Below are 26545 nucleotides of genomic sequence, written 5' to 3'. Positions count from 1 at the left end.
AGCCGCCTCCACCACACACATACACACACACCAAGAAAAGAAAGAAAGAAAGAAAGAAAGGAAGGAAGAAAGAAAGAAAGAAAGAAAGAAAGAAAGAAAGAAAGAAAGAAAGAAAGAAAGAAAGAAAGAAAAAGAAAAGACAACCCAGAATGGAGAAAATATTTGCAAAGCATGTATCTGTATCTGACTTGGATTTGGTAACCAGAATATGTAAAGAACTTTTACAACTCAGCAACAAAAAAGCAAGCAGCCCAAATAAAAACAGGCAAAGAATGTGAATAGATATCTCTCCAAAGAAGTATAGAAATAGCCGTCAAGCTATAATGATGTTCTCGACATCATTAGTCATTAAAGAAAAGTAAGTCACTACCACAACAAGATACCACCTCGTACCCACTAAGAAGGCTAAAATTAAGGAAAATGTAAAAAAGAAAATAACAAGGGTTGGCAAGACTATTGAGAAACGGGAAGCCTCACACACCACTGGTGGGAATGTAAAATGGAACAGCTGCTATGCAGAACAGCTTGGTGGTTCCTCAGAAGTTACATGTAGAATTACCAGATGGACCAGAAAATCGCACTCCTAGGAATATGTCCAACAGAAACGAAAACATGTGTTTGAACAAAAACTTGTATGTGAATGTTGAGAGCAACGTTATTCATACCAGCTAAGGCACAGAGACACTACAAATGTCCATCAATTATTGAATAAACATGGTAGGACATATCCATCCAATGGAGTATTATGCAGGCATAAAGAGAAATGAAATACTGACACAGGTAACAATATTGATGAACTTTGAAAACTTAACACTAAATGAAAGAAGCTAGTCATGGATGGTCATATATTATATAATTCTACTTATAAGAAATATCCAGAATAGGCAGTCTATAGAAATAGAAAGCAAATTAGGAATGCCAGGGGTTGAGGGCAGAGGGTATGGGGAGTGATGGCTGGGTGTGGTTTTTTGGGAAGTAGGATGATGAAAATGTTCTGGAATTACATGGTGGTGATCGTTACACACCATTGTGGATATAACAAAATCACTGAATTACACTCTTTAAGTAATTAAGACAGTGAATTTTACCTCAATAAAAAATGGAGGCTAGAGGCTAAGGCAAGAGGATTGTAAGTTCAAAGACAGCCTCAGCAATTTAGTGAGGCCTTAAACAACTGAGCAAGACCCTCTTTCAAAATACAAAATGAAAAAGACTGGTGATGTGGCTCAGTGGTTAAGTGCTCTGTAGGTTCAATCCCTGGTATCAAATAAATAAATAAATATTGGAGGTTAAAGTATCACGTTTATTACTGATGAAGGAGTTGGAAGAGGTTGGAGGATTTAGGCTGGCATGAGAGCCAAATGGGCTCCCAGATGAGACAGGACATCCCACCCAGTCACAGGTTGTGCTGGCCCTGGGAAGATTTAAGGGAGGAAAGAACAGAGGGAAAATCGACCAATGCTAGGGCTTTTGCCTAAAAGGAAGAGGGGCTTGATTGCCCAAGAATGCTCAGTTATTCCCAAATTTATCAGTCAGAAACGAAACTCTATCCCTCTAGCAGGGAAAATTAAAAAGGGGCAGAGAGAGGCTGAGTTAAATTCATTGAACCCACACCTCACACTACCCAGGAAAGGAGACATTGTAAGAAAGGTGGACATAACCCCCACTACCCATGACAGCTCCATTTCCCCAGCTGTCCACGTTTGAAATCTGAGAAACGTGGAGGAAAGCGCAGAAAGCACGTTTTGTTTAAAGAATAGTAACACAGGCTTCTCCACAGAGAAGGGGACCCCGAGTTGGTATCCAAAGAAGTGGGCGTGTCCTACCCCTTTTGTACATCTTAGGTTTTCTTGGTTCTCCTGCCCTTTTCTCCCCTTATTTCTCCCCGATCAGTGTAGGTGACCATGGCCATGTGCCAAAAGGTGGGGAGCAGATGGGCAAGGGGGCAGGGCCACTGATCCAGGGGGCGCTTCATTAACCACCTTTGCGAGGAAGAGTAGGGGCAGGTACCTGCTAACAGGTGGAGGAGGGACTCTGGAGGTCGTAGCATCTCAACCCCCAGAGACAGTCTCCACCTTCCCAGACCGGAATCAGTTCTGACCTCCCCAACCCCACCTGATACACCCATCTGCATAACTGCCTGTCCTTAATTCTTGCTTCAGTGACAGTTTCCTCACTAAAAATGGAATCAACACCAGCCACTCAGTGTAAAAAAAATGAATAGGATTTCCTTTGCTTTATGCAGGTTTCCAGTTTTGTTTCCCTGACTAGTTAGGGTAATACCAACACTTGGTTTTGTGGTTGAAGGCATCTCATGCTCCTTTAGTCCACAATAATCTTCTTCAGATTAGAAACTCTCTTTCAAGTACATAAATATCCAGTGGATCTAAAGTTCACCTTCCTGCTGGGCTTCCTTCCCCTCCCTCCACTCTTGCTCTCCTCCCCAAGATGGTGCCTGGGCGCAGGGAGTTTCTTCAACATCATGGCGGGAGGTGAGGAGCTGGTCTAGGGGTCTTTACTGGCTTCTGATGCAGTGAGTCGACTCCCCACCCCCCCAGACATTTTTGCATTGGAGATTAAGTTTCTGCTATATGAATTCTAGGGGGACAGACTCAAGTGGCTTATGAAGCCTGTTGAAAATCCAAGCACTGACTCCTCACTGAGGTCAGGATGGACCTGACACCAGTGTAGCCAGTTGGGGCTGCACATCTCGACCGCCCCTCACGCACACACCTGCATCGCTCTTCAGACTCACAGCACAGCTGCATCTCCAGTCCTAGACTTCACTTATTTATCTTCTTCACGGATCCATTGTTCTCTTTATCACGATTCCTCCTGCCCGTCTCAGAAGGAACCCAGTTTATCTCCTCTCCAGGAACAGCTTCCTGGTCCTTGAGCCTAGGCTAAGTGCACCTTCTCTGGGCTCTCCAAGCACCTGGGGTTTATCTCTATCCTAACCCTTGTCCCACTATTTGTAACTATTACTTTTTAAACTCATCTGTGTTTCCAACAGACTGGCATGTTCCTAGGGACAGGGCTTCTATTTTTGTTTTTGTGGTTGTTTTTGGTATTAGAAATTGAACCTCGGGGCACTTTACCACTGAGTTATATTCCCAGTCACCACTTTTTTGAAATTTTGAGACATTAAGTTGCTGAGAGTCTTGCTAACTTGCTGAGGTTGGCCTCAAACTTCGAATCCTCCTGCCTCAGCCTCCCGAGTGGCTAGGATTATAGGCATGCACCACAATGCTACCTCTGCTTTCTATTTGAATATGAAGTAAATGCTAGTCTATAGTAGGTGCTTAAAAATGCTCAAGGAATAAGAGGGAGTTTGTTAGGCAAACACTACTAGATGGAAGGGAGCTTTATAAAGGAAGTGAACATAGTTTGGTCAAAATTGGTTCCGGTCAGTCAGAGTGACACTAGCAATCAACAACCACAATGGTCATACCGTTGCATCCTGGCTGAATATCAGCTCTGCCTGTATGCATTTGGCAGGATATAATTCTAGAGAGATGCACAGAGGCCAGATTATAAAGCGTCTGTGTGTTTTAAGATAAAATGTCTGATCTTCATAGAGTGAGTTGTGGGATGCCCCTGAAGATTTTTAATGTGAATGACATCCAGATTGGGATTTAGAACATCACTCTGACCACATTATGAAAGAAGAATGGACGAGAAGCAAGAACAGGGGCAGGAAGACCTATGAGGAGGCTGCCAGTGCTCATACCAGGTACTGCTGGTGCTCCACAAGGAAAATGTGGTGCTGTCTCTGCTCACTGGATCCTTAAAGCACAAGAATCCAGTCACTTCCCTCGTGAACGAGTGCGGGTGGCGGGACTAACTCAGGGCAAGGGGAAGCACAGAAAAGCTCCAGCTGTGAGGGGAACATTCTGAAAAGCGAAAGCAGAACCTTCACTGGACAATCTCCCTCCCATCTCTGTGGTATCCCAGCTCTACTCAGGACGGAGTGTTTAAATTAAAACCTCAAGCTATCTTTCCAAACTCCTTGGACCTTGTTTCCATTTGAATGGAAATATTCAACATTTGGACAAAAGAGCTGTTTCATAAAAGATGCACTGAAATGTCTGTTTAACTCAAGAAGCAAGGCTTGGCTGAGTCTCCAGGTTATTTCACAGACTTTCACAGAACAATGTAGGTTTTTTTAAAGGATAATTTAACCTTTATTTTATTTATTTGTTTTTATGTGGTGCTGAGGATCGAACACAGTACCTCACCCATGCTAGGCAAGCGCACTATCACTGAGCTACAACCCCAGAACACTATATAGGTTTTATCTTTAAATTTTTTGCATCGGAGTCAGACTCTCACAAGTTCCATCTCAATTTCAGATGGGCTTGTAATACCACTGATTATTGAACTGGTAAGGTCGTGCTTCAGCTCTCATTTTTGGAGTCAGAGCCAGGAGGATTTGAAAGCTGGCTCTTCCATCCACATCCATGAGAACACAGGTAGTCATTTAACCTCTCTCTGGCCTTCAATTTCTTTATATGTAAAAGAGAGGGAGGTAAAATAATAGCAATCACCTCAGAGTTATTGCAAGGATTTAGTGAGATACTCTGTTTAAAGTCTTTGGCCCATGATAAACAGTCACACAACCTTATTTAACTCGGACCATCACTGTGATCATGAGAGCATCATTTATTCTCTTGGGCCTTCCATGTCTTCCTTGGTAAGATGGAGGTAATGCTCACCCTCATATCTTTACGCTCCTCCACAAAACCTGGCACGTAATACATGCTTGGAAAATATTCGTTAATGAATGGATGGATGGATGGGGAGAAGAGGAATGTCTTCTGTAACTATCCAGCAGGATGTCATGGGACAGAGCCTGAGAAGGCTGCTGTGGACTGTGACATGCTTGCTATTCGAAGGGGAACTGATCGTATGATTAGTGTCTTAGAATACAGGAACCTTGATTGGCATGTCTTCTCAGCATTTTATATAGCATGTCTCATATTTGGGACACTGGTCATGAACGTTGTTCAATGATCTCTCCAGAGAGTCTAATTATTTGGCACCTGGCAACCCATAATTCTTAGTCTGGGCTCCCTAGATTGGGCTGCCTTTGTGGTACCATGTACAGGGACAGGTGAAGTAGCTACCAGCCCTTGATGTTGTTCTCTTTATTTGACTGGCTATGACTTTAAATTCCAAAATTAGAGCTTTATTCTTCAGCTTATTAGACAAGGGATTTATCCTTAATGAAAAAACATTTGACTCTACTTTAGTGTGAAATAGTTTCTTCCCTCCCTTCCTGAGAGCAAAGTTTGAGAAAAATTATACTAGCATTCAGAAGACCAGGAAAAGAAGAAAGCAGAAAGGCAACCTTCCAGGACCTGGAAACTCCAAAAGGTTTATATCCCATATCTTGCCATATGTGTGACCTTTCCTTTCTAATTGCTCCCATGACTTTTACTGTTAGAAGTTCAGTGTAACTTCTAGAACAAAGAAATGGCTAAGTCCTTACAAAATGTGTGAATTATAATTACCTCACCCCTCTTCTCTCCCCCACTCTGGCTTTAGATAATCCAGGTTCCAACCTAGGCTCTTTCACTTACCTGCTATGAGGTCTGGGGCAAGTTAATAAATCTTTGCCTCCTTGTTTTTTAATCTATTTAAAAAATGGGGTGATAGTGGTAGCTGTCTCAGGTAGGAAAAAGTGATTCATGCAAAACTAATCTACATTGTTAGAAGTCAGGATGGTGGTTTCCCTTAATGAGGAAGTACTCACTGGAAAGGACCAGAGGGAAGTTTCTGGAATTTTGGTCATGTTCTTTATCAGGATGCTGGCTACACGGATGTGCCGTTAGTTAAAATTCATCAAGATGGGGTTGGGGCTGCTTGCCTAGTACGTGTGAGGCACTGGGTTCAATCCTTAGCACCACATAAATAAATAAAGGCATAAAAATTCATCAGGTTGTAATGTGGCACATCTACTATTCTGCATGTACATTATTTTTTAACAAAAAGTTAAAAAATTCATATAAAATACTGCTTGACATATGGCAAACATGCAGTCGGCACACGTACTCTCAGCCGTGACTTTGGTCTCTGACTGAGTAGTCACCCTCTAAGACTAACTTTACTCCCAAACATAAGGAAAATGAAGAACAAGAAAGAGAAGTGCTCACCAAGGGCAGCTTGGACTGAGCACTCAATAATGTGCACATTTGTATTGAAGGGCTGGGAAATCACGCCAAATGGATTATTTTTGCCACCGCCTCCCATGCTCAGAGAGTTTCCCTGTGTAAAGTCTAAACATGTTTAGAATCTGTTTCATTTCCAGAATTTCTCTTCTTCTGGAAGCGTTTCACTTGGAAAAGGGAGACTAAGCAGGGCTTGTTGGGAAGTTGAATTACTACAGCACTTTACATAAAATCGAGAAAGTGTCCAGTGGCCATATTCGAGGTGGGATGGAGGTGAGGGTAGTGAAGTTGATGGAAATGATAGAGTCCCGTGGTCATGCCACAGTTTAGAATAAGATCCTGAAAAATGGAGAGGAAAAATCCCAGCAAAACTGAACTGGCATGACCCAGTGTTCTCATAATACCACAGCTCAAAATGTCTTGACCCGACACCCCCAGCAAGGTCGGCTCAGGAACTATTAGGCTTCAGTGACACGTCTCACCTGCCTCAGGATGACTAAGGTCTACTTAAACCTCGTGGTTGGCTAATCATTAATGAAGATTTTTGACAAACAAAGTAGAGCAAGCCAAGAACTAGAGGTGGCTAAAAATTAGCTTAAGATAGTTTGTATTTCTCCCAAATGCAGGACCCGGTGCTGCTTGTGATCGTGGTATTTGTGTTGAATAGAGTTGCATGGGAACGTCATTCTGCTGGGGAAGCCAGGGTGTCTCTGGAGATTCTACTTAGGACCTCCCTGCACCCTCACCTATCTGGACAACCACAGGTCTCCATTAGCTTTACAAGAAACCTGCACTCCTGTACCTTGGTGGGTTCAACCCAGGGACACTGAGGAGGCCTAGCAGACGTGTAGCTACTAGAGAGCCTGGTCAGGAAAGGGTGGAGCGCTCCAGAGGCTAGAAACTGGGTCTATAGAAGGAAGTGTTGGCAGCCCTAAGGCCTTGGCTCAGATGCCCAAGCTCAAGATAACCCCTCAGGGTAGATAAATGCAGACTCCACGGATTTCTGAAAGAAACCAAGTCCTGAGGAGGCTCTCCTCACTCGATTGTGGACTCCCAACTTCCTTCTCATGGGGGCCAGGGTTCTTCCTTACCTGGTGAATGCAGAGCCAGGAACCATCTTATAGCTGAACAAGCAGAGGCTGAGCCTCCCCGCTCCCATTCTCCTCGGAAGCAGCAGTACTGAACTACTTGCTTTCAGGGGCCCGACCGCGTCGGTCTACCCTGGGCCCAGGGTTTTCTGTTTCCTCTTCTCCCTGCTCATCTGCCTGAGCTCCTACGCATCCTAGATCACTGCACAGATGCCATTTCTTCCTCCCAGCTTTCTTGACCCCCTACCAAGCCTGGGTGGGTGCCCCTCCCATAAAATGCTGTAAAAAACTAGAAGTTTCCAGAGGGTCTAAGAATTTCTGGAAGGCAGAGAGGAGGTTTGGTTGACCGCTGGTTTTCCACTGTGCTAGCATATTGTTAGCATTCACTAAATGTGCATTGAATAACTGGCTGAATAAAAGAAAGAGAAGGCTTAGGTTGGCAGTGTGGTTCTGTGGTAGAGAGCTTGCCTCGCATGTACAAGGGTCCTGGGTCCCAGCACTGAGGGGAAAAAGAGGCTTAAAACAAAAGGTTTGACGGACCAATATAGAAGAATGCATTCATACCTCAGTTCAAAAGGGAAAGCTATAGGAAGCAGCCTTTGAGAAAAGTGCCTACAGAGGCTGGGGAAGTAGCTCATCAGCAGAGTGCTTGCCTAGCAAGATGTAGTCCTGGCTTTGATCCTCAACACCACACACACACACACACACACACAAAGTGCCCATAACATATCAGGCTTTTTTTCTGCCAGACAAGGTGGCACACGCCTGTAATCCCAGTGGTTTGGGAGGCTGAGGTAGGAGATGGTGAGTTCAAAGCCAGCCTCAGCAAAAGCGAGCTGCTAAGCAACTCACGGAGACCCTGTCTCTAAATAAAACACAAAATAAGACTGGGAATGTGGCTCAGTGTCGAGTGCCCCTGAGTTGAATCCCCAGTACCAAACCAAACCAAACCAAACCAAACCAAACAAAAACAAAAAGTGATATAAACATATCACTTCAAGTGCTGGGGACTGAGCCCCGAGCCTCACACATGCTAGGCAAGCACCCTATCACCACATTCCCTGCCTTGAACTTGTGATTCTCCTGCCTCAGCCTCCTGCCCAGTTAGCTGGAATTACAGGTGTACAACACTGCACCCAGCACATAGCAGGGTTCTTAAGTTTCATTAACCCATTTGATTTCCAAAATGAGCTTTGGAGAGATCAGGATTATTATCTGTAAGCAATTAAGGAATCAGAGGTGAGGAGTCTTTTCCAAGGCTGCATGACTGGTTAGCAGCTGGATACCCCCCACCCCCACCCCTCAGGGGCATCCCCCCAGGTATGCTGGCAGGAATGTAGCCTGCTTCAGCAGGTTCTGGTGCTTGATCACAGAAGTATCTGGGAATCACATTTCCCAGGTTTATTGGCCTGGGGAATTAGAAAACAGAGCAATGCTGGGTACCTAGAAAGGGAAGATTAATGAGGAAGAGGAGGAGAAAGGATTGTAATAGTCTGCAACAGAGATCTTGGAACAAGCTACTTGCTGTAGATAGTGCCTGGGTCTTATCCTATATTTAAACTTAACTGTCTTTGACCTTGAGGATCAGAAATGGAGACTGTGTCAAGGAAGAGGTAAACAGGTGAGTATATCTGTGTCAACCTTCTCAGTAATTTATTTATTTTGTGGTTTCAATACTGAACCCTGGGGCTATCACTGAGCTTCATCCCTAGCCCTTTATTTTTGCTCTTTATTTGGAGACTGGGTCTTGCTAAGTAAGTTTGAGGCTGGCCTCAAACTTGCAATCCTTCAGCCTCAGCCTCCCTAATTGCTGGGATTACAGGTGTGTACCACTGTGTGACCTGAGTCAGTTAATTCTTTAAAAAGCTGAAGATGTCATTTTTTTTTTAGGGTCATGGTGTGTCAAAGTGTCATTTCATGGAAACAGCCATGCCCAAACGTCACACTCTCTATGATCAAAAACAACAATAACACAAAAAACTCAAATCTGATATACAGGATGAATGACCTGAATATTTTGTAATAAAGATAATACTGTACAATAATTGAAGTAACATGCAAGGAAAATCAGACTATGTTAATTACTCTTTCAACTAAATAAATAAATGCTCATGTTTTGTCGTGACAGATATCTTTTGGAAGAAGAGAAAAAAAAAAAAAAACAATGAGGAGCACCTATTCTAGGGAATAATCAGAAGGGCTGGGTGAGGGCTGGATGTGTGGCCCTGTGGCAGAGTGTGTGCGTGGCATGTGTGAGGCCTGCGTTCCAACTCCAGCACCAAACCAGCCAATCCCTAGAGTAGAGCTGATTTCCTATGGTAGATGGAAGCCTCCCCCATAATCCCTGTGTCAGCCAGTAGCCAGAATTCCTTACATCTACCAACGTGCACCTGTTCACCAGCCCAGCTTGTCCTGCTACCCCTTCCAGGCTGAGAGCAGGTATTTCTAGCCATCAACCTTCAGGTCCCACCCGCCATGCTGCAGATAAGAACACACCAAGAACCAACAGAAAAGAAACTGCTCTTTAGCAAAAGCTTTTTCTTTTCCTGGAAGAATAGGTCTGCCCATTTCCAGGCTCAGTGTGCTGTTTGAGAATCTAGGACCTGAACACCAAGTGTAGATTTGAATCCCAGTTCTTATCACCTGTGTGACCTTGATCAGTCACCTGCCCTACCTACTCCGCTCTTTACTGTGTGGAACACCTGAGGGGTTGGAAGCCAGAGCCCAGTGAACCCCGTAATCATAACATTTATCCTCACCTGACATACTGCTCCAAATGCTGTCTGAGTTCTAGAACATCAGCCCCTCAAGCACAAGAGGATCAAAGCTGTAGCTCTGAGAACAAAGCCCGTCCCCTCCGAGAGGTGCTGCTACCTATTTTGTGTGACTGTTAGCTCCTGTCCTCACATGATCAACCCAACTCTGTGACTCTTAAGGGCATCTGTATGTTTCTCTGAAACAAGAAGGAATCAGTAGGTCATGGTGCCCTTAAAAATACTTCTAACTAGGCATGGTGGCATATGCCTGTAATCCCAGTGGCTCTGGAGGCTGAGGCAGGAGGATGGCAGTTCAAAGCCAGCCTCAGCAACTTAGCAAGGCCCTAAGCAACTCAGTGAGATTGTATCTCAAAATAAAATATAAAAAAGGGCTGGGCTCAGTGGTGAAGCACCTCTGGGTTCAATCCTTGGTTTAAAAAAAAAAAAAATCACTGATGAGCTGCCTTCTTGGGAAGTCCCCAGGTCTGTTCTGCCTCTCAATAGGCCTTTATGCTTTTAAGAGGAAGCAGGAAATTAGGATTCCAGGAAATGTGGGTTGGGAGGCCTGACCCAGGTTCAAAGTTAGGGCAGTAGCCCCTGCCCTGCTGGGGTTTGAGCCTCCTCATGCATGCTAGCTAAGTGCTCCACCACTGAGCTATATGCCCAGTCCCCAAGAAGGTAAAATTCTTAATCTTAATCACCGGCAGAGCCAAGCGGAGCAAGTTTGAAAAGTGCAGTAACTCCCTTGACAACTTGTCACTTTCTGTCCAGTCCCTTGCTTGACTTTGCTAATAGACACTGTGTGAAGTTAGCGATGGTCTCCAGAGAAAAGGGAAGGAAGCATTCTATCAGCCTTGCTGCGCACTGTGAAAAGGAGAAACAAGGAAGTCGTGGTTTCAGATGCCGTGACCATCCAGGTCACCTCAGCGCTTTCGTGAGATCACCAAGCAGCTTAAGGTCACATCAGCTGCCTCCATATCTGCTGAATGCAAAGCGCTTGAGCTAACCAGACTTCAGCAGAGAGAGCCATGACAAGCTTTGCCACATTCTGTTGCAATCCGAATGCTTAGTAGGATTTGAATGTTCCACCTTCTGAGCCAAAGTTTGAGGATTCTGAATTCATAATTGAACTTGGTAACACACCTTCCATAGTAATTCCAAGCCAAAGACACGACAATAACTTGCCCGTTTCTCCAAATAAAAACACTGAATTCGTGAAATCCTTCTATGCTGTATCAGGGTTTTCTTAAATTTGTTGGGGGGAAAAAATCAATATTAAAAAAAACCCCACAATTTAAGATAAAGTCTTGAAATTGCTTTAAAGAAAGCTTTATTTACTACATACATCCTAAGAATGTACTGTAAATGGAGCAAGATCTAAAAAGCTTTTCAAATACAAGGCAGCTAAAGATAACTAAACTACCAGCATGTGAAACAGAATTCTAAAACTTTTTTTTTAACGTTTATGTAATTTGTTCTTAACCCTAAAAAATAAAAAGTTCACATTTCAAGTTATAAACTTACCTCAGTAGTGTACATGAAATGGTTTTGAAACAATAGAAACAAGTAAGACCACAGCTAGGAGGCTCACCGATACTTAACTGGCTTACACCAACATTCGTCTTTAAGGTAGTTTGGTAGTTGCCATGTTAAGATACCGTTTAAATTTTTTTTTTCTTTTTTGCAAATAATTTACAGGCACATGTAAAATACAGTAAGAACACTGGGTCAGAGTTTCATCCAGTGACCCTCTGTGACAATCCTTCTCTGGAAGGAGAGTACCTCTTTCACAGAATCAACGGATGAGGATCTGATCCAAATTGCATTTTGTTGGATTAGTCACTCCAACAGATTAGAGTTTGGATGCAGCTTGCTGGGTACATCATCAGGAACATTGCACAATCACTTTATGTCATTTAAGAACGATGGAAAGGAATGTCAGGAATGTTTAAAGGCCTTAGCAGGCACTCAATTATTTTATAGAATAGTTAAATAAATATTCCTTATATATATAAAAACTCATCCCATCAAGATGGGAGGGGGAGAGGCATTTGGGAGTCTCTTAATTAAAAAAAAAAAAAAAAAAAAAAAAAAAAACTAGAAGTATTTGCTAAGGGCATGATCCTATTATTAATCCACAAATAAGAATTCAGCCATCAACAAAAATACAGTGAATGGAATGATTTGATGGATCTCTAACATGACATAAAAACACAACTGTGTATCTGCTACCTTATTGCACACCACACTTCCTTGATAGAGCCTTTTCAAAATTTCAAGTTGATGTATTTCATAAAAAGAGATGACAATCTTAACATTTTACTGTATTTTACATTCACTTTGCTAAACAAAAGCCTTTAAACAGGCATAAAACACTGCAACAATATATTTACTTCCTAATAAAGCAAACATTTTTAATAACATGGAAATAAAATGGTTTCACTTGTATTAAACTCTATGCTATGAACTCCAGCAACATAAAAAGACTAAAAAGCAAGCATTAGAAGATATTTACAAACTTTTTAAACTCCTTCAGCTCTCTCCTCCTGGATGTGCAAGCCCCACTTCAGTTCACCCACCAAGTGCACGGCTAAGGAGGAAAGACCTCTTCTACAAGCATGATGTCCCCACCACTGGATCTTGCATGAAACATGATAAGGCAACTAGAAGCTTAACTTTCTGCTGACAAGAGTCTTTAGGATCTTGTCCACACAACATACATTCTTTGTCTCTAAAAACTCATACTTCAAAAATGAATAAAACAAAAAGGGAATGAAAGTTTTATACTGGACAATTAAATAGCTATGCAAAGATGTTTTATGCAAACATATTAAAACTTGTGCTTACATGTACTCTGCTATTGGAAATAGCACAAGTAGAAGATAATACCTACCCAACCCAAAACAAAACAAAACATAACAAAAAATACAACAAAACAAAGAATCCCAGTAAAAACCCAGGGAGAAGTACAAAAGCCACCAGTTGTTTTCTCTATCAGTGTTCTTCTTGCGTCCTTTGCCAAACTTTGAAGTTGGACTAGGGATGGGAGGGGCCTGTCTAACAATAAAGGCACACGGAGAACCAGCCCAAGGTAATGGTGACAGGTAGAGCTTTCCAGTGTTTGGACTCAGAGTGTGACGAGTCTTTTCCACGTTGGCCTGAGGGAAAGATTGAGTGTTCAATTTCTTAAAAAAAAAAAAAAAAAAAATTAGAAGCATCATGATAACACATGGTAACACCATCAACCCTTAATGCCAGCGGAAATACAGTAGAGGTTGTACTCATGTTAAAATTGCACTTTCCAGTATCACCTTTAAAATAATGTTTTGTGTAGTATTTTAAAGCACTATCGTGTGTATCTTTAAATATTGAATATATTTTTCAAAACAGTTCTCCAGCTGCTCAAGTGTGCTTTTTTAAACAGCCAGCTGATATATTATTGAAGGTACCACAAAATAGAAATCTCTGGAGTGCAGAAGTTAAGAAAATAACCTTCATACTGAAAATATATCCTTAAAAAAACAAAATGAAACGAAACCTCTATACAAATGTCACTCAGCATACAAGTTTTTAAAAGATGGTATTAAGGCACGGACCACTGCAAGTCTCTTAGAAATGTACGAACACAGGCCTGCTAAGTTGAAAATAGTCAACTGTTAAAAAACGAGTGAAAACTTCATGTATATAAAATATTTCAGTGTGAGAGTCGCTATTTGATAACATTCTTCACTTTCAGGTTCCACGTGCGTGCTCATCCAGCATGCTCTTTCTTCATAAATAGTACAGCGTTCCTTCAGCGGTGTCTGCGGCTTGTCCTTGCTCCGTCACCAGCCTCAGTATGTCTGGTAGACGTCGTGAATGGGGACCTGAATAGCAGCAGCCGGGAAGGCCTGAGGTATGTAGCCCGCAGCGTACCCTCCGTACACGGCGGCGGCCGCGTTCTTCTGTAGTGTGGCGATGGTGGCGGTGGCCGGAGCAGCAAATGGAACGTAACTGGCCCCGTAGATGCCGGCAGTGGGAATTCTCTGAACGTTTGGAGCCACCGTGTACACTGGGGTTATCGGGCGGCCCTGAGGAGAGACAAGAATCCTTCCTGAACGTGCTTATGTGACACCTGTTCATTCCGCATCCCAACAGTTGACAATCAGAATGAATTACCATCACCTGCTCAATTCAGGGAGCATCTTCTCCCAGGGACTGGAAGAATCCACAAAGACCGACGGAGGCAAGGGTTTCCATTCAGGATGGGGAGCCAGGCAGGTACACAAGCAATTGTAACGGTTTGGGGTAAGAGGCATTAAAGAGGCAGGGCGAGTGGCACCCTTAAGCACCTCATTCATCCAAGTTCCTGGATGCCACCCTGGTGAAAGTGAGACCAGGAAGGTTGAGGGGAAGCTGGAATACTCTGGAATCTTCTACCTATCATTCCACTCAATCCATGCCCCAGAGTGAGCTAGAAAGGGAGTTGGGAAATCTACCTTCCACACAGTAATTAAAGAAAAAAAAAAAAAAAAGTAAGCATTTTCCCTGAAATATGGTCCCTAAATACCTGCCAGCTGCCTCAACTCATACTTAATTGTGGGGACAGAGAGAGGAGACTTTTCCAACTTAATGGAACTGGTCTTCAAAGGGACAGCTTTTCAAGCTATGACCTTAAAATTCTGTGACTATGTAGTTTCCAGCCAATGTGACGGATGGCTCCTATCATCTCCCACTTGAGATCCAAGACCACCATGTGTACCACTCCACATACAGGACTTTCAGCTAACTCGGAGAGCTGGAGAAAGCATCTCAGAAGTGGGGACACTTACAACGTGTTTTGAAGGACAAAGCAGTTTCCAAACCAGGAAGCGAGGAAGTGCAAGCTGCCTCAACGGGGATGGCTCTGCACAAGTCCCTGCTTCTTCTCTCTGTCGACCTCAGAGTGTAAGATGCCATGTTTTCAGAACAAACAGGAGTAAGAGGGGAGGGCTGAGGTTCTGTGAGGTGTTCTCTGAAGAGTGTGCCATGGAGCTAGTTCTGAGGGCAGCTTAGTGGAAAAAGGGATTGGGTATCTTACATGCCACAGAATACCCTGAGAGAGAGAGAGAGAGAGACGGGGGGCGGGGGGGGGTATGCTTGGCAATACTCCGAGCATCTACGTATCATGTGCCCAGTACTGTGCAGTAATTTACAACAGGGAGGCTGGTTCATGACTCAAATGTATGGCAATACCCACTGGCCAGCTACCACCCACTGTGCTCCAATTTCTCAACAAGCATGCTCAAGCTTTGTGCTGTTGGTTAGGGTGTTGCAAGGAAGGACGGACTGAGGTAGGGAGTGAGGAATGCTCCAGTCGTGGCTTCCTGGTGGCAGGTGATGCATGGATATCTACATTTCCATATACAAACATTCCCTGAACTTTACTGAACACCTGCTATGGGCTGGGCACCCAATTAGTGGCCACGCAGTCAAACTCAAGACACAAATCCTGCCCACTTTCACCTCAATAGAACAGCATCCTGCCAGAGCTTCCGGCTTCCTGCTTGAGTAGTGCAAACTAGTTTAAAGGTGGCTTTAATTCTTTCTGCCCACCAAATGACTGACTGAAGGTGAGAACAAGGTAAGTAAAATCCAAGGATGGTGGCTAGGACCATTTTCAGTCATCTCTGTGTACTATATCCAGATAATTTCTGCGAGAAGATTCCGGCTGGCAGAACCATTGGTTGAATAGGCTTTGCTTGTTTTGTCAAAAGATGTTTCCCTTTAGGTCCTCAGGTTGTGGTTTTATTTCAGTCCTGAAACAAAATGCCCTGTAATCTGGTTATTTTTGAATGCCTTGGCATCTATGGAAACAGGCCTAGGTGGGCGACCTGGCAGTGGATATCTCTGCAGAGGGGGCAGCACCCAAAGGGTGACCCAGCAGGAGGAGGGAAGGTCCGCAGTGCTGGTCAGTCTGCCCTTTCTGGTATAATCAGCTCTGTGCCCAGAGTGGGGTTGACGACTCCCCCTTAAGGCTGTGAGAAACATCAAGGCTCAAACGCTCCTCTGCCAACCTGAAATCAAGAGCAGGTCACCAAACCCCTGGCCTCTTTTCTTGCTCCCCGTCGATGTCCCTTTCATTAACGGATTTTTTGTAATACGAGGACAGAGCATAGATCTGCGCTGCTCGCCCTGATCTGACCCCTCACCAGCCATGTGACTCTAGGCAATTCAGTCAAATCCCCGAGCCTCGACGTTCTTGTCTGTAAAGGGAGAAAGGATGGGAAGAACTCTTGTGGAGAGCCAGTGAAAGACCACTGCATTAATTAATACAGCTTACTCGAAGAGAAGGAATAAAGAAAAATGCAAGACGCAGCAGGAGAAAAATGCCCTTCAAAAATGGCTTCTAATTCAACCGAGGAAACCGAAACTGTGGATTGAGAGAGACTGGGGCTGGTCTGTGAATTTCACTTCCTCCTACTATCCCAGACTTTCTGTGAGCACTGAGGCTTGTAAATAATATTATTAATAGCATTATACCTAAATCACCTCCTCCCCGCCCCCTTTATTGCACGCAATCTTCCTTGTTCTCACCCCTGTTCTCTTTGCTAAGATCCTTTTACATCAGTGTTAGTAATATGCTTTTGTCACAAGTAACATTCATAGGTGGAATGAACATCCCCTCGCAAAAGAAGGGACACACCTTCCTAGCTCGGTTATACACTCTAGGTATCAGACCTTTGACAAATGACACATTTAGTAGGTTCTGGAAGCCATGATGGGAGATCAGTTTCCAGTATGACTCAGAAAGGATTCTTTTCAATAGTCAATGGTGCTTACAAATGCTCCTGCCAGGCACGGGGGCGCACGTCTGTAATCCTAGTGATTCCAGAGGCTGAGGCAGGAGGATTCCAAGTTCCAGGCCAGCCTCAGCAACTTAGCGAGGCCCTAAATAACTCAGTGGTTTAGAAGGACCTTGTCTCAAAATAAAAAATAAAAAGGGCTGGGATGTGGCTCAGAGGTAAAGTGCCTCTGGGTTCCACCCCCAGTACCACCACCACCACCAACAACAACAACAATAACAAAACTCCTTCCTCTGCCATCATTCAGCAGGAAATTCAAAAGAAGCAGAGGGCTGAACCTGCTAGAGAACCCAGGTTAAAGGACAAGGACAAGGTGTTCAGATTTTAAAGAGTACACAGGCCCCACAGGTTAAAAAGTCAGTAGCTCTGGGCACTCTGTACAAAGTACTGGAGGAGGAACACATATCTGCAGCAATCAACTGACAACAGCTGTACTTTGACTCTGTGAGTTTTTCAGTAGAGAAGAATTAGAAATGTATTACTCAATGCACTTGGCTAGAAGGAATAGCTTCTAGGGTTCTAAAGTACATTAGGGTAAGTATGTTAACTATGTTGTTAATTGTATATCTATCTCAAAAGAGCTAGAAGAGAGGATTCTGAATGCTCAACACAAAGAAATGACAAAAGTTTGAGGTGATGGCCAGTTCCCTGATCTGATCATTATAACTGTATGCCTATACTGAAATATCACAATGTACCCCTGAATATGTACAATTATTATGTATCAGTTAAAAGTAAAAATAGGTGTTAAAACAAAAGAAATGAACTTAATTGCACCAAGTATTACTTCTAAATTATAATGGATATTTACAGTCATTCCTCAAGTAATAACTAAACTTTCACGGTTCAGTGCTGAGTCACTTATGACCTATTTTCTTTCTTCATCTCTTTTTTTAAGAGATCCTGAATTAAAGAATTCTTAATGACACACTGACAAACTCCAATTGGTTTAACCCTTTCTGAACCATGCAGTCAAGAATGGGTTCTGAGTAGGTAAAAGCAGGCAAAGAGCATCCTACAGGTATGGCTGTTTCAGAATCACTGAGGGATTTATACAAAATGACCAATTCTAGAACACCGAACCCCAGTCCAGTCCAACTGAAATGGCCTTGAGTCTAGTTTGCCTTGGATAGTTCTTGTTCAATCAGACCCTGGGCTTGGGTATTTCTAATGGGTTACTAAGGTGTTTATGAGTCACTGCCTCACAGAGAAGAGCTCTAACGAGACTTTTCGGTGGAATGGGTGTACTCCTCTGCGCTGTGCACTGCAGATACAAAGAAGCCTGACATAGCTTTTGACCTGGGGGAGTTTCTTTCTAAGACAGAAGACACTAGCAGCCACGTGCCAAGTTAATACCATAGTAATGACAAGCATGGAAGAAAGGCCTTCTCTGGGATAGGTGAGAGGGCCGCTCTGCAGAAGAGACACAGGAAGATACCATAGGTAGGAGAACATTAGATCAAAGGAGGGGAAGGAGACCCAAATGTAAGATTAGTTTGGAAAAAGACAGGGGAATAGTATGAGCTGAGGCCAGAGGAGGAGTGAGGGCAGATTTTTGCAAAGTTTTATGTATTTTTATCTAGACAGAAATTCTTGTGCTTTTATGCATGTGCATATGTACACATGATTTGTATTTTATATACACAGGGTAAACATTTAAAAAAAAAATCTTCCTCCAGCTTCCATTCAGAATATGAACACAGGATCCATCTCCCTGGGCTCCTGGAATCAGCTCCTTCACAGCCTGAGCAGAAGACGCTTTAGGGCTGTACAAAAATAGAACCCTGAAGAATCACACCTCATATTTGTATTATTGCTCCTTATCTTTAATACACGGATACAATCAAGGCAGTGCAATTCTTAATAAAAATTTCTTTCCTATCATGATTTACAATGAAGATATTTTGAGGGCTAGGAATGTAGCTCCGTGTTAGAGGTGTTTGTTTAGCATCCACCAATGTTCCATCCTCAGCACCATGAAACCACCCATTTAAAAAAAAAAAAAAAATCACCCAATCCCATAGTTCTAACAGAGCGCTAGGCTCCAATGCCGAATGGTAAATGAGCCCACAGCAAGGAGAGGATCCACGTACAAATTACAATGACCCAAGCAAGAACCATACCTGGAAAGGTGGCGGCGTTGATACGGCAGGAATGACGGCTGCGGCAGCGGCGGCAGCAGCAGCAGCAGCAGCACTGGCTGGATCCGGCTGCACGGCGATGGGGCTGATCATGTGCTCCATGGCATGGATTTTGCCATCTTCAATCATTTTAGGGGCCGGGGCTGCCTGAAACATGGAATATTGGGCCCCAATGGCAGGGATGGCCACTGCAAGAGAAGCGAGAAGGGAAAACACCTTCAATCACTGAGGAGGAGACATCATCTGCTCAATGGGACTTTTGAAAAACAAGGTGAGCAGTCCCTGGGCCTCCCCAGACTGACTAATGCTCTCTCAGTAGAAGCCATATAACAAGGTGCTGCCCTGGAAAGGATGGGAGGCCGCGGGGAATTTCTTCCACTTGTCTTGGAACCACATGGGGCATGGCATCTCCCAGTGAACCATCTTGGAAGGAGCCTCCAGAGCTTGGTGTCTGCACCAACATTTTCTACTACTCTACAGAAAGCTCCCTCTGAACCTTACTCTTGATGTCCCAGCAAACAAGACAGGGCCTGCGCCCCTGAGCAAACGGGCTCTGGTTAAGAAGCAAAATCAGAGGCAGGGCCCATTCTCACTCATCCCTTCTGTCATCAGACACAGGGCCTTTTTCACTTTCACCACTTTTTGGTGCTGGTGAGGTTTCATTCTGACAATTCAGAGGTCTGTGCACATCCCTCCTGCCCTATATTTCAGATTTCAGTGTTACAGATCAAGGGTGGGGAGACAAATAAAAGATGTAAAATTCTCTAATTTTCTAGCAGCAAAGCAGGACAGTGACTGGTCTTTCAGTGGGACCTGCCAATTCAATTACTTTCTGAGCAATGTCCAAAGGCGTGACTTCAAGCAGAGATTCAAACAGATAGTAGTGATTGAATGTCAGTATATAATAAGGAAGTTCCAAAGGAAAAGATATTAGCAACAATTTGGGGGGAGTCTGTGCATGTGTATGCTGTATGTGTTGAAAGGATACATAAGAATATGAAATGGCTACACAAAGAACCCTTTTCATTTATGTCTCTTCTCCAACTGTAGGAAGGTCCATTTATTCTAATAAAGATTGACTTGATCAAAAGTAAAGAGACAGATGACCATAAGCTAAACAATGGTATAGTCATTCAATAAAAAATATCTAAAACCTTAACCAAATATTTTACCTACCTTTCCAACCATAGCTTCCACTGGTCTTGTGCCCAGACACCACTGCCCTGGTGTCTCTCTTAAGATACAAAGGTCCAGTTTTCTGGGTGATCAGAAATAGAGGCCAATGGGATGGGACCCAGAGGGTTATGAGTTTGAGCCACTTGGGATTGTACTGAGTAAGCTCGACATGGTTCTGGCCGCTAGCCTGCAGGAATCTATAGTACTGCAGCGACAGTACTTTTCATGACTGAAGACTGTTTAACAATTCTTTTCTCTGGTTAAACCTTAACCTACCGTAACTTGCCAAGAGGAGAAGACCCTTTCCCAATAAGTAGAACTCCTTTATCCAGATTTTTTGGAGTTACAGAGAGGTAGGGGATCGATTTTACATTGCTAATAGTGCCAATGGTATTTATAAGGAAATCCAGTGCCAGGAGTCACTTAACTGCAGAAACAATGGGACTGTTTCACAGGCCACAAAAAAAAAAAAAAAAAAAAAAAAAAAAAAAATCATCACTTTCCTTCAAATAGAGGCTCTATCAGGAACATGCTTTTTAGCCCTGAGAGGCCAATGCCAACCTATGCCTCAAACAGATTCCTGAACTCTATTTTATCTAAGGGAAGAAGTAAATATCCTTAACAGAGGAAAATCAAAGTAGCTGAGCTTCAAACGTTCTTCAGTCTACCCTCTGTGAGGCCAAGAAGAGGTCTGCGGGAGGATTGCTCCACTTATCCAACAACTGAATTTTCCATGTGTTTAGATGCTTGTGCGGTGCGTGCTGAGAGCAGGTTTGTGCAGAACTCACTGAATGGAGTTAAAGTTTCTCACAGGTTAGTAGCACAAGCCTTGCCTCAGATGAGGTGACCAAGGGTAGCAATGATGTTGGCAAACACATTTGTGGGGCCTGAAAGTAAAGGCACAGTTCAAGGTCCCCGCTGGACTGACTACTCTCAATCTACTGATCCAGCAGGAAGAGGAAATGAGTGCTGGAAATGAGAATACAGGGAATCAACACTCATAAACACTGACGGCAGCCTCGGCCCCAAGTGTGTCGTGTTTGCTCAGACCGTAACACACAAATGGCGCTACTTGCTCTTGAAGGGAGATTTCTACCCTTCAAAGCTCAGAACTGATAATAAGATGTACCCTCAGGCTTCTGACAGCTGGGGTAGGGCTGGACAGAGCTCAGTGGCAGGGCCCTTTTCTATGGATGAGGCCCTAGTCCGTCCCAGTACTGACAAAACCAAACCAAACACATAAAAAACTGTCTGATGGTCAGGGCAGAAATAGGCCCAAGAAAGAAAAAGACAGGTTTTAGCTGTTGGAAGATACAGAAAGTCTCTTATTCTTCCATTCTTCCCCTTCCTCAAGCCTAACTCTGCCCTTTTTTTGTAGTGGTACTGGATGTTGTATCCAGAGGCACTCAACCACTGAGCCACACCCCCAGGCCTTACTTACAGACCAGGTCTCAATAGGATGGCTTTGAACTCACAATCCTCCTGCCTCAGCTGGGATTACAGGCATGTACCACCACCCCTGGCCTTAACTCTGCCTTTTTGGTCACACACTGAGAAAAAGCCCAACAATTGGTGATATCTACTAGAAAAAGTTCCTACTCAACAGTTTGACTTGAACATGGTTGGAGCTAGACCTGGAGCTAGACCATCCCATTAGTTCCAGATAAGAAGGTCCAGGAGGCCACCTTCTTTTTGCCTAGTCTCTGGCTGCCCATAGTAAGATGAATCTACCTACAGGTAAACAGAGGAGCCCAGAAAGCTTGGACTCACGTCAAAGAGAGGGTTGGGGTTTAGGCAGAATAGATGTGTTCGTGCTCTGCTTTATACTGACCTGTACCAGGTTTAATGGCAACTGGATTGACGGCAGAGATTTCCAAATTCGGCACAAGTTCATATCCTTTTTCTTGCTGCTTTCCTTTCCCTTCATGATATCGGCTATATATACCACGGCCAGCAGAATATCCCCCGAGGTAGGAACCCCTGGGTCCAGGGGCTCTGTTGCCAGCCGCACCTCGCCCTCGGCCTCTTATGCTGCCTGCTTATAATAACAACACAAAAAATGATGAGCAAGCAACCGTGATAGCACAGGAGGAAGACCTCCGCCCATGATTCTTGGCATTTAGTTTGTCCTGAGTCTACATGGAAGACAGCTACATCTTTGGTCTTGGACAGGCTGGTCAAAAGGCTTCAAATACTCTATTTCCACTTAGATGTGCACCCTAAGTCTGCCTACTCAGTGCAGGTGACTAATCTGCATGGCAAGTCCCTAGAATTGTAATTGCAACTTCACTAAAGAAGAAACATTCATAGCGTGTAAAAAAGTTTAGTCCTGAAAAGGGATCTGCTAGTCTACCTGCCTCATTTTATGACTGAGAAAACAGGCCTAGGGACATTAATGTGACTGACTTGTCACAGACCAGGTTAACTGGACAGCAGGACCTAACTAGAACTGAGGTTATCTATTATCCAGTGTCATGCCTGGTTTCATTGTATCTTAACCAATGATTACAAACAAGGACAACAAAACACTGCCCCAACTTAAAGATTTAATTTCAGAAGCAGGTTTGGATCTAGGTTCCAAGAGTTGGGCAGACCTGCCCCAAATTGGGTAGGCCAATGACAAGAGAGAATGCAGTCCTGGGAGAAGGGTCTGTATTTCATTCAATGCTCAGAAATCACTGTCTTAAGAATCAGCAAACAGAACTCAGACCCCGAATCCAAACCCAGAGTGGGGCTCATGGTCCATCAGCTCAGTAAATTACAGCCTGCCTAGTAGCGAAGCTTCTGGGGGACCCCGAGGAGAAGAGTCTCACTAACCTTTCACGAAGTAGTCCCTGTTGGGCCCGATGAGAGCATTGTAGGGGTAGCCGTAGTAGGCCAGTGTGTAGGGGTCGCAGGGATACACGTAGCTGGGTTGCTGAGCCGCCACCTCCGCCACGCCTCCGCCCTTGGCTGCTTTCTGGTAGCGGGAGTACTGCTCCTTGTCCACCGGCTTGGCCAGCGTGACCTCCAGGCACGAGCCCTCCAGCTCGGTGCCGTTGAGGTTGTTCATGGCATGCACGGCGTCCTCGCGGCTGGTGAAGTGCACGAAGGCGTAGTCGCGGATCTTCTTGACGCGCTCCACGCAGCCGGGGTTGAACTGGCCAAAGCTCTTCTTGATGGTGTCCTCCGTGGTCTCGATCATGAGGTTGCGCACGTAGAGGATCTTCACGGTCTCCATCACGTCCTCATCCACGTCGATCTCAGGCTCGGCCCAGTCCACAGCGATCTGGTGGCCCCACAGCTGGATGCGCCCGGGCATGAGCTTGCGGCGCGCCATGGCGGCGGCGCGGTGGCTCTCATACTCCACGAAGGCGAAGCCGCGGTTCTTCATCTTGTCGGCCGCGCTGGCGTAGACGATCACGTCGAGCACGCCCTCGGTGACCTTGGCGATCTCCTCCAGGATCTCCTCGCGCTTCTTCATCTTGGGGATGCCGCCGATGAAGAGGCGGCAGTTGTCCACGCTGCAGCACACGCCCAGCAGGCGGCCCGGGCGGATCTCGTAGTTGTTGAGCTCGCGCACTGCGCGCTTGGCCTCGTGCTTGTGGCAGTACATGACGAAGGCGTAGCCGCGGTTCTTGCCGTCGAAGTCCATCATGAGGCGCAGCTCGTAGATGCGGCCCACCGCCTCGAACACCGGCACCAGCTCGTCCTCGTACACGTCGCGCGGGATCTTGCCCACGAAGACCTCGCAGCCGCGCTGCGGGTGCGGGCCCTCCCAGCCGGGCGGCGGGCCACCGTACTTGCGCTGCCCGTTCTCCTGCACCATGCTGTAGCCCGTGCGTTCCATCAGCGCCAGCAGCGACGCCTCGTTGGGCGCGCCTGCCACGCCCTCGGGCACCTTGGCCGAGGACGCTGCGGCTGGGTCGCTGCTCATGGCTGCGGTGGAATCCTCTGCGGTCATAATGTCAAAGGCATCCACAGCTGGCGGAAACCTGGGGAGGCAAAAGGTAGCGTGAATGGGGAACCTGCACCGACTTCGGCCTCAGTTGGACTCCTTTGTCGCTTTCCAGACTCACAAGATGCATGCTGATAAATTTTTAGGCCATGGGTGGCTCAATGAGAAATAAGATGGAGGCTGTTGTAGAAATGCTGCAGTCTTAAAATAGTCTGAAACAGTCAAGTTGAGCAGGAAAAACCAGAAGTGACTCAGAAGGAAAAAAAAAAAACAAAAAACCAAAACCAGAATGAGCAAGTACTTCCGTTTTATCAGTTCTCCAACAGCTTTGAAGCTTAGAGAACCTGCTGTCACTGTTGGTGAAAACCTTAGTTTTCGCAGCAAATGGCAACATCTTTTGCTTAATTCCTGCACTGTCAACTCAGATGATTTAACTAAAGCATTACACACATTCTGTTTCTTTATTTTGTACAGTCTTTTTCTTTTCTTTCTTCAGGCAGTTATTTTTTTAGATTTTAAGTATGAAAAGAGAAATGCAGTAATTTTATATATGTAAGTATGCATATATTTTTTATTTATTTGGGGATCCAAGGCCTCACACATGCCAGGCAAATGCTGCACCACTGAGCTGCATTCCCTGGTTACCCACCATCTTCTCCATGTTTTGTTTGGCTGGGGGTGGGTGGGTACTGAGGATTGAATCCGGGGATGCTTTACCACGTAGCTACATTTCAGTTTTTATTTATTTTTACATTGAGACAGGTCTTGCTAAATTTCTGAGACTGACCTCCAATATGGAATCCTCCTGCCTCAGCCTCCCCAGTTGCAGAGATAACAGGTGTGCATTACACCATGTCTGGCAGAGCAATACAATTATTAAAGAAAACTCTGAGCAGATATAGTAAGACAGCTGTGTGCTAAAGCTTTAGAACAGGGAGAAATGGAATGTCCACATTGCCATGGACTTGGTTTAGGAACAATAATAAGTCAGATTTTATGATGTCCTTTACACAAAATTCTTGGTGTAAACTATTTATGGATTTGGAATCAGTCCACAAAAGAGCTGGAGTAACTTCAAGCTGGAGGACTTGTGAAGCAACACCTCTCTGGTAAAACACAAAGAACTGTCACCTGCATTCTCTTATTTCATCCTCTTAACCTCTGTACATGGTGAATGATAACAGTATCAATTTGCCTGTGGGCAAAGAGACGCAGAGAGGTTAAGTAAACTGCCCGGTTGCACACAGCGAGTGTCAGCCTGCAGGAAGACTTGACTCTAAGATTCTGGCTCCAGATTCTGCATTCTTTCTTCAGAACTGTGCTGTGTAGTAGTTTTCTGTGATGATGATAAAGCTGTGACTAGCCATATGTTATAGATAACTGAGCACTTGAAATGGGGCTAGTTAGGATAAGAGAATGAATTTTAAATTTTACCATTTTTAATCGTTAGCCGCAGATGACAGTGCTGGTCTGAACTATGCCCACCTTTACCCTATAGCACAGAGCTTTCCAGAAATGACTGAATTAACCAAAGATCATCATTCAGAGTTGCATACAATGCTTTTGTAATAAAAGTCTTCAATTGTTTTTTTTTTTTAAATGAAGTCTATTTCATTTTTAGACAATTAAAGTTTATTGAAAATTAACCATTAACAAGAAATTATTGCTGGTTCTACCTGGTGATAGCCACAAACTTTCTCATCTTTTTTTCTAATTTTGGGGGTATGGTGTGGGGTACAGCTTGGCTTCTCATAAATTTACTTCCTGCTGCTTTCCACCTTAAAAGCATTATTTCATGGTTTTACCATTCATAAAAATATCACTTTTATAGATGGCATAGAGTTTCATCTTTTACCCAGAATCAGAAGTGTTGCTCATTTTTAAGAAATTTAGCACTATGGATTGTTTACAAAACAAAATTCCAAAATTTCAAGTTTTCAAGAGTAATTAAGGTAATCTGGGTGTGGTACACCTGTTATCCCAGCGACTCTGTAGGCTGAGGCAGAGGATTGCAAGTCTGAGATCAGCGTGGACAACTTAGAGAGACTGAGTCTCAAAATAAAAAAATAAAAAGGACTGGGAATGTGGCTCAGTGCCTCTGGGTTCAATGCCCAGTCCAAAATAAATAAATAAATAAATAAATAAATAAATAAAGGAATTTAGATGAATTTAATTACTAAGAAAAAACTGTCCTCTGGTTCATCTGCTATGATGTCAAGAGGCAGTATAGTTTGTGAGTAAGTGTGTGTGGCCTCGGGAGCCAGACTGTGATTTTCAAGAGTCTCAGCTCTGGGCAGACACTTCACAGAAGACATACAGGTGGATCAACAAATACATGAAAAAGTGCTCATCATCTCTAGTAATTAGAGAAATGCATATCGAAAATACCCTAAGAGAAAATCTTTACCACACACACTTCAGGTAGAGCACTTATCTCCAAAATGTATACAGAA

At 44.2% G+C, this 26545-nt stretch overlaps 1 protein-coding gene and 1 long non-coding RNA gene across 13 annotated transcripts in view; both read right to left on the bottom strand.

The window, feature by feature from the left end:
• The window catches only part of LOC306669065, a 512353-nt gene that overhangs the window by 338144 nt on the left and 147664 nt on the right, over window positions 1-26545 (bottom strand). The gene's annotated exons all lie outside the window — the stretch shown is intronic.
• RBM47 (RNA binding motif protein 47) overlaps window positions 12088-26545 on the bottom strand; it is a 162931-nt gene continuing 148473 nt past the window's right edge. For 10 of the 12 annotated variants that reach the window (XM_079152854.1, XM_079152845.1, XM_079152849.1 and 7 more), the window contains 4 exons: window positions 22973-24129; window positions 21987-22193; window positions 18962-19167; window positions 12088-14084 (listed from right to left, as the gene is read on the bottom strand). In XM_079152854.1, the coding sequence (XP_079008980.1) occupies window positions 13848-14084; window positions 18962-19167; window positions 21987-22193; window positions 22973-24098 (1776 nt within the window). In that variant the 5' untranslated portion in view covers window positions 24099-24129 and the 3' untranslated portion in view covers window positions 12088-13847. The remainder of the gene's footprint in view (window positions 14085-18961; window positions 19168-21986; window positions 22194-22972; window positions 24130-26545) is intronic. The other 2 variants (XM_079152847.1, XM_079152848.1) reach the window with 2 other exon arrangements.

The sequence above is a fragment of the Sciurus vulgaris genome (genome assembly GCF_902686455.1).
Source record: "Sciurus vulgaris genome assembly, chromosome: 9".
Lineage (NCBI taxonomy): Eukaryota > Metazoa > Chordata > Mammalia > Rodentia > Sciuridae > Sciurus > Sciurus vulgaris.
This window is presented reverse-complemented; position numbering and strand designations above follow the sequence as displayed.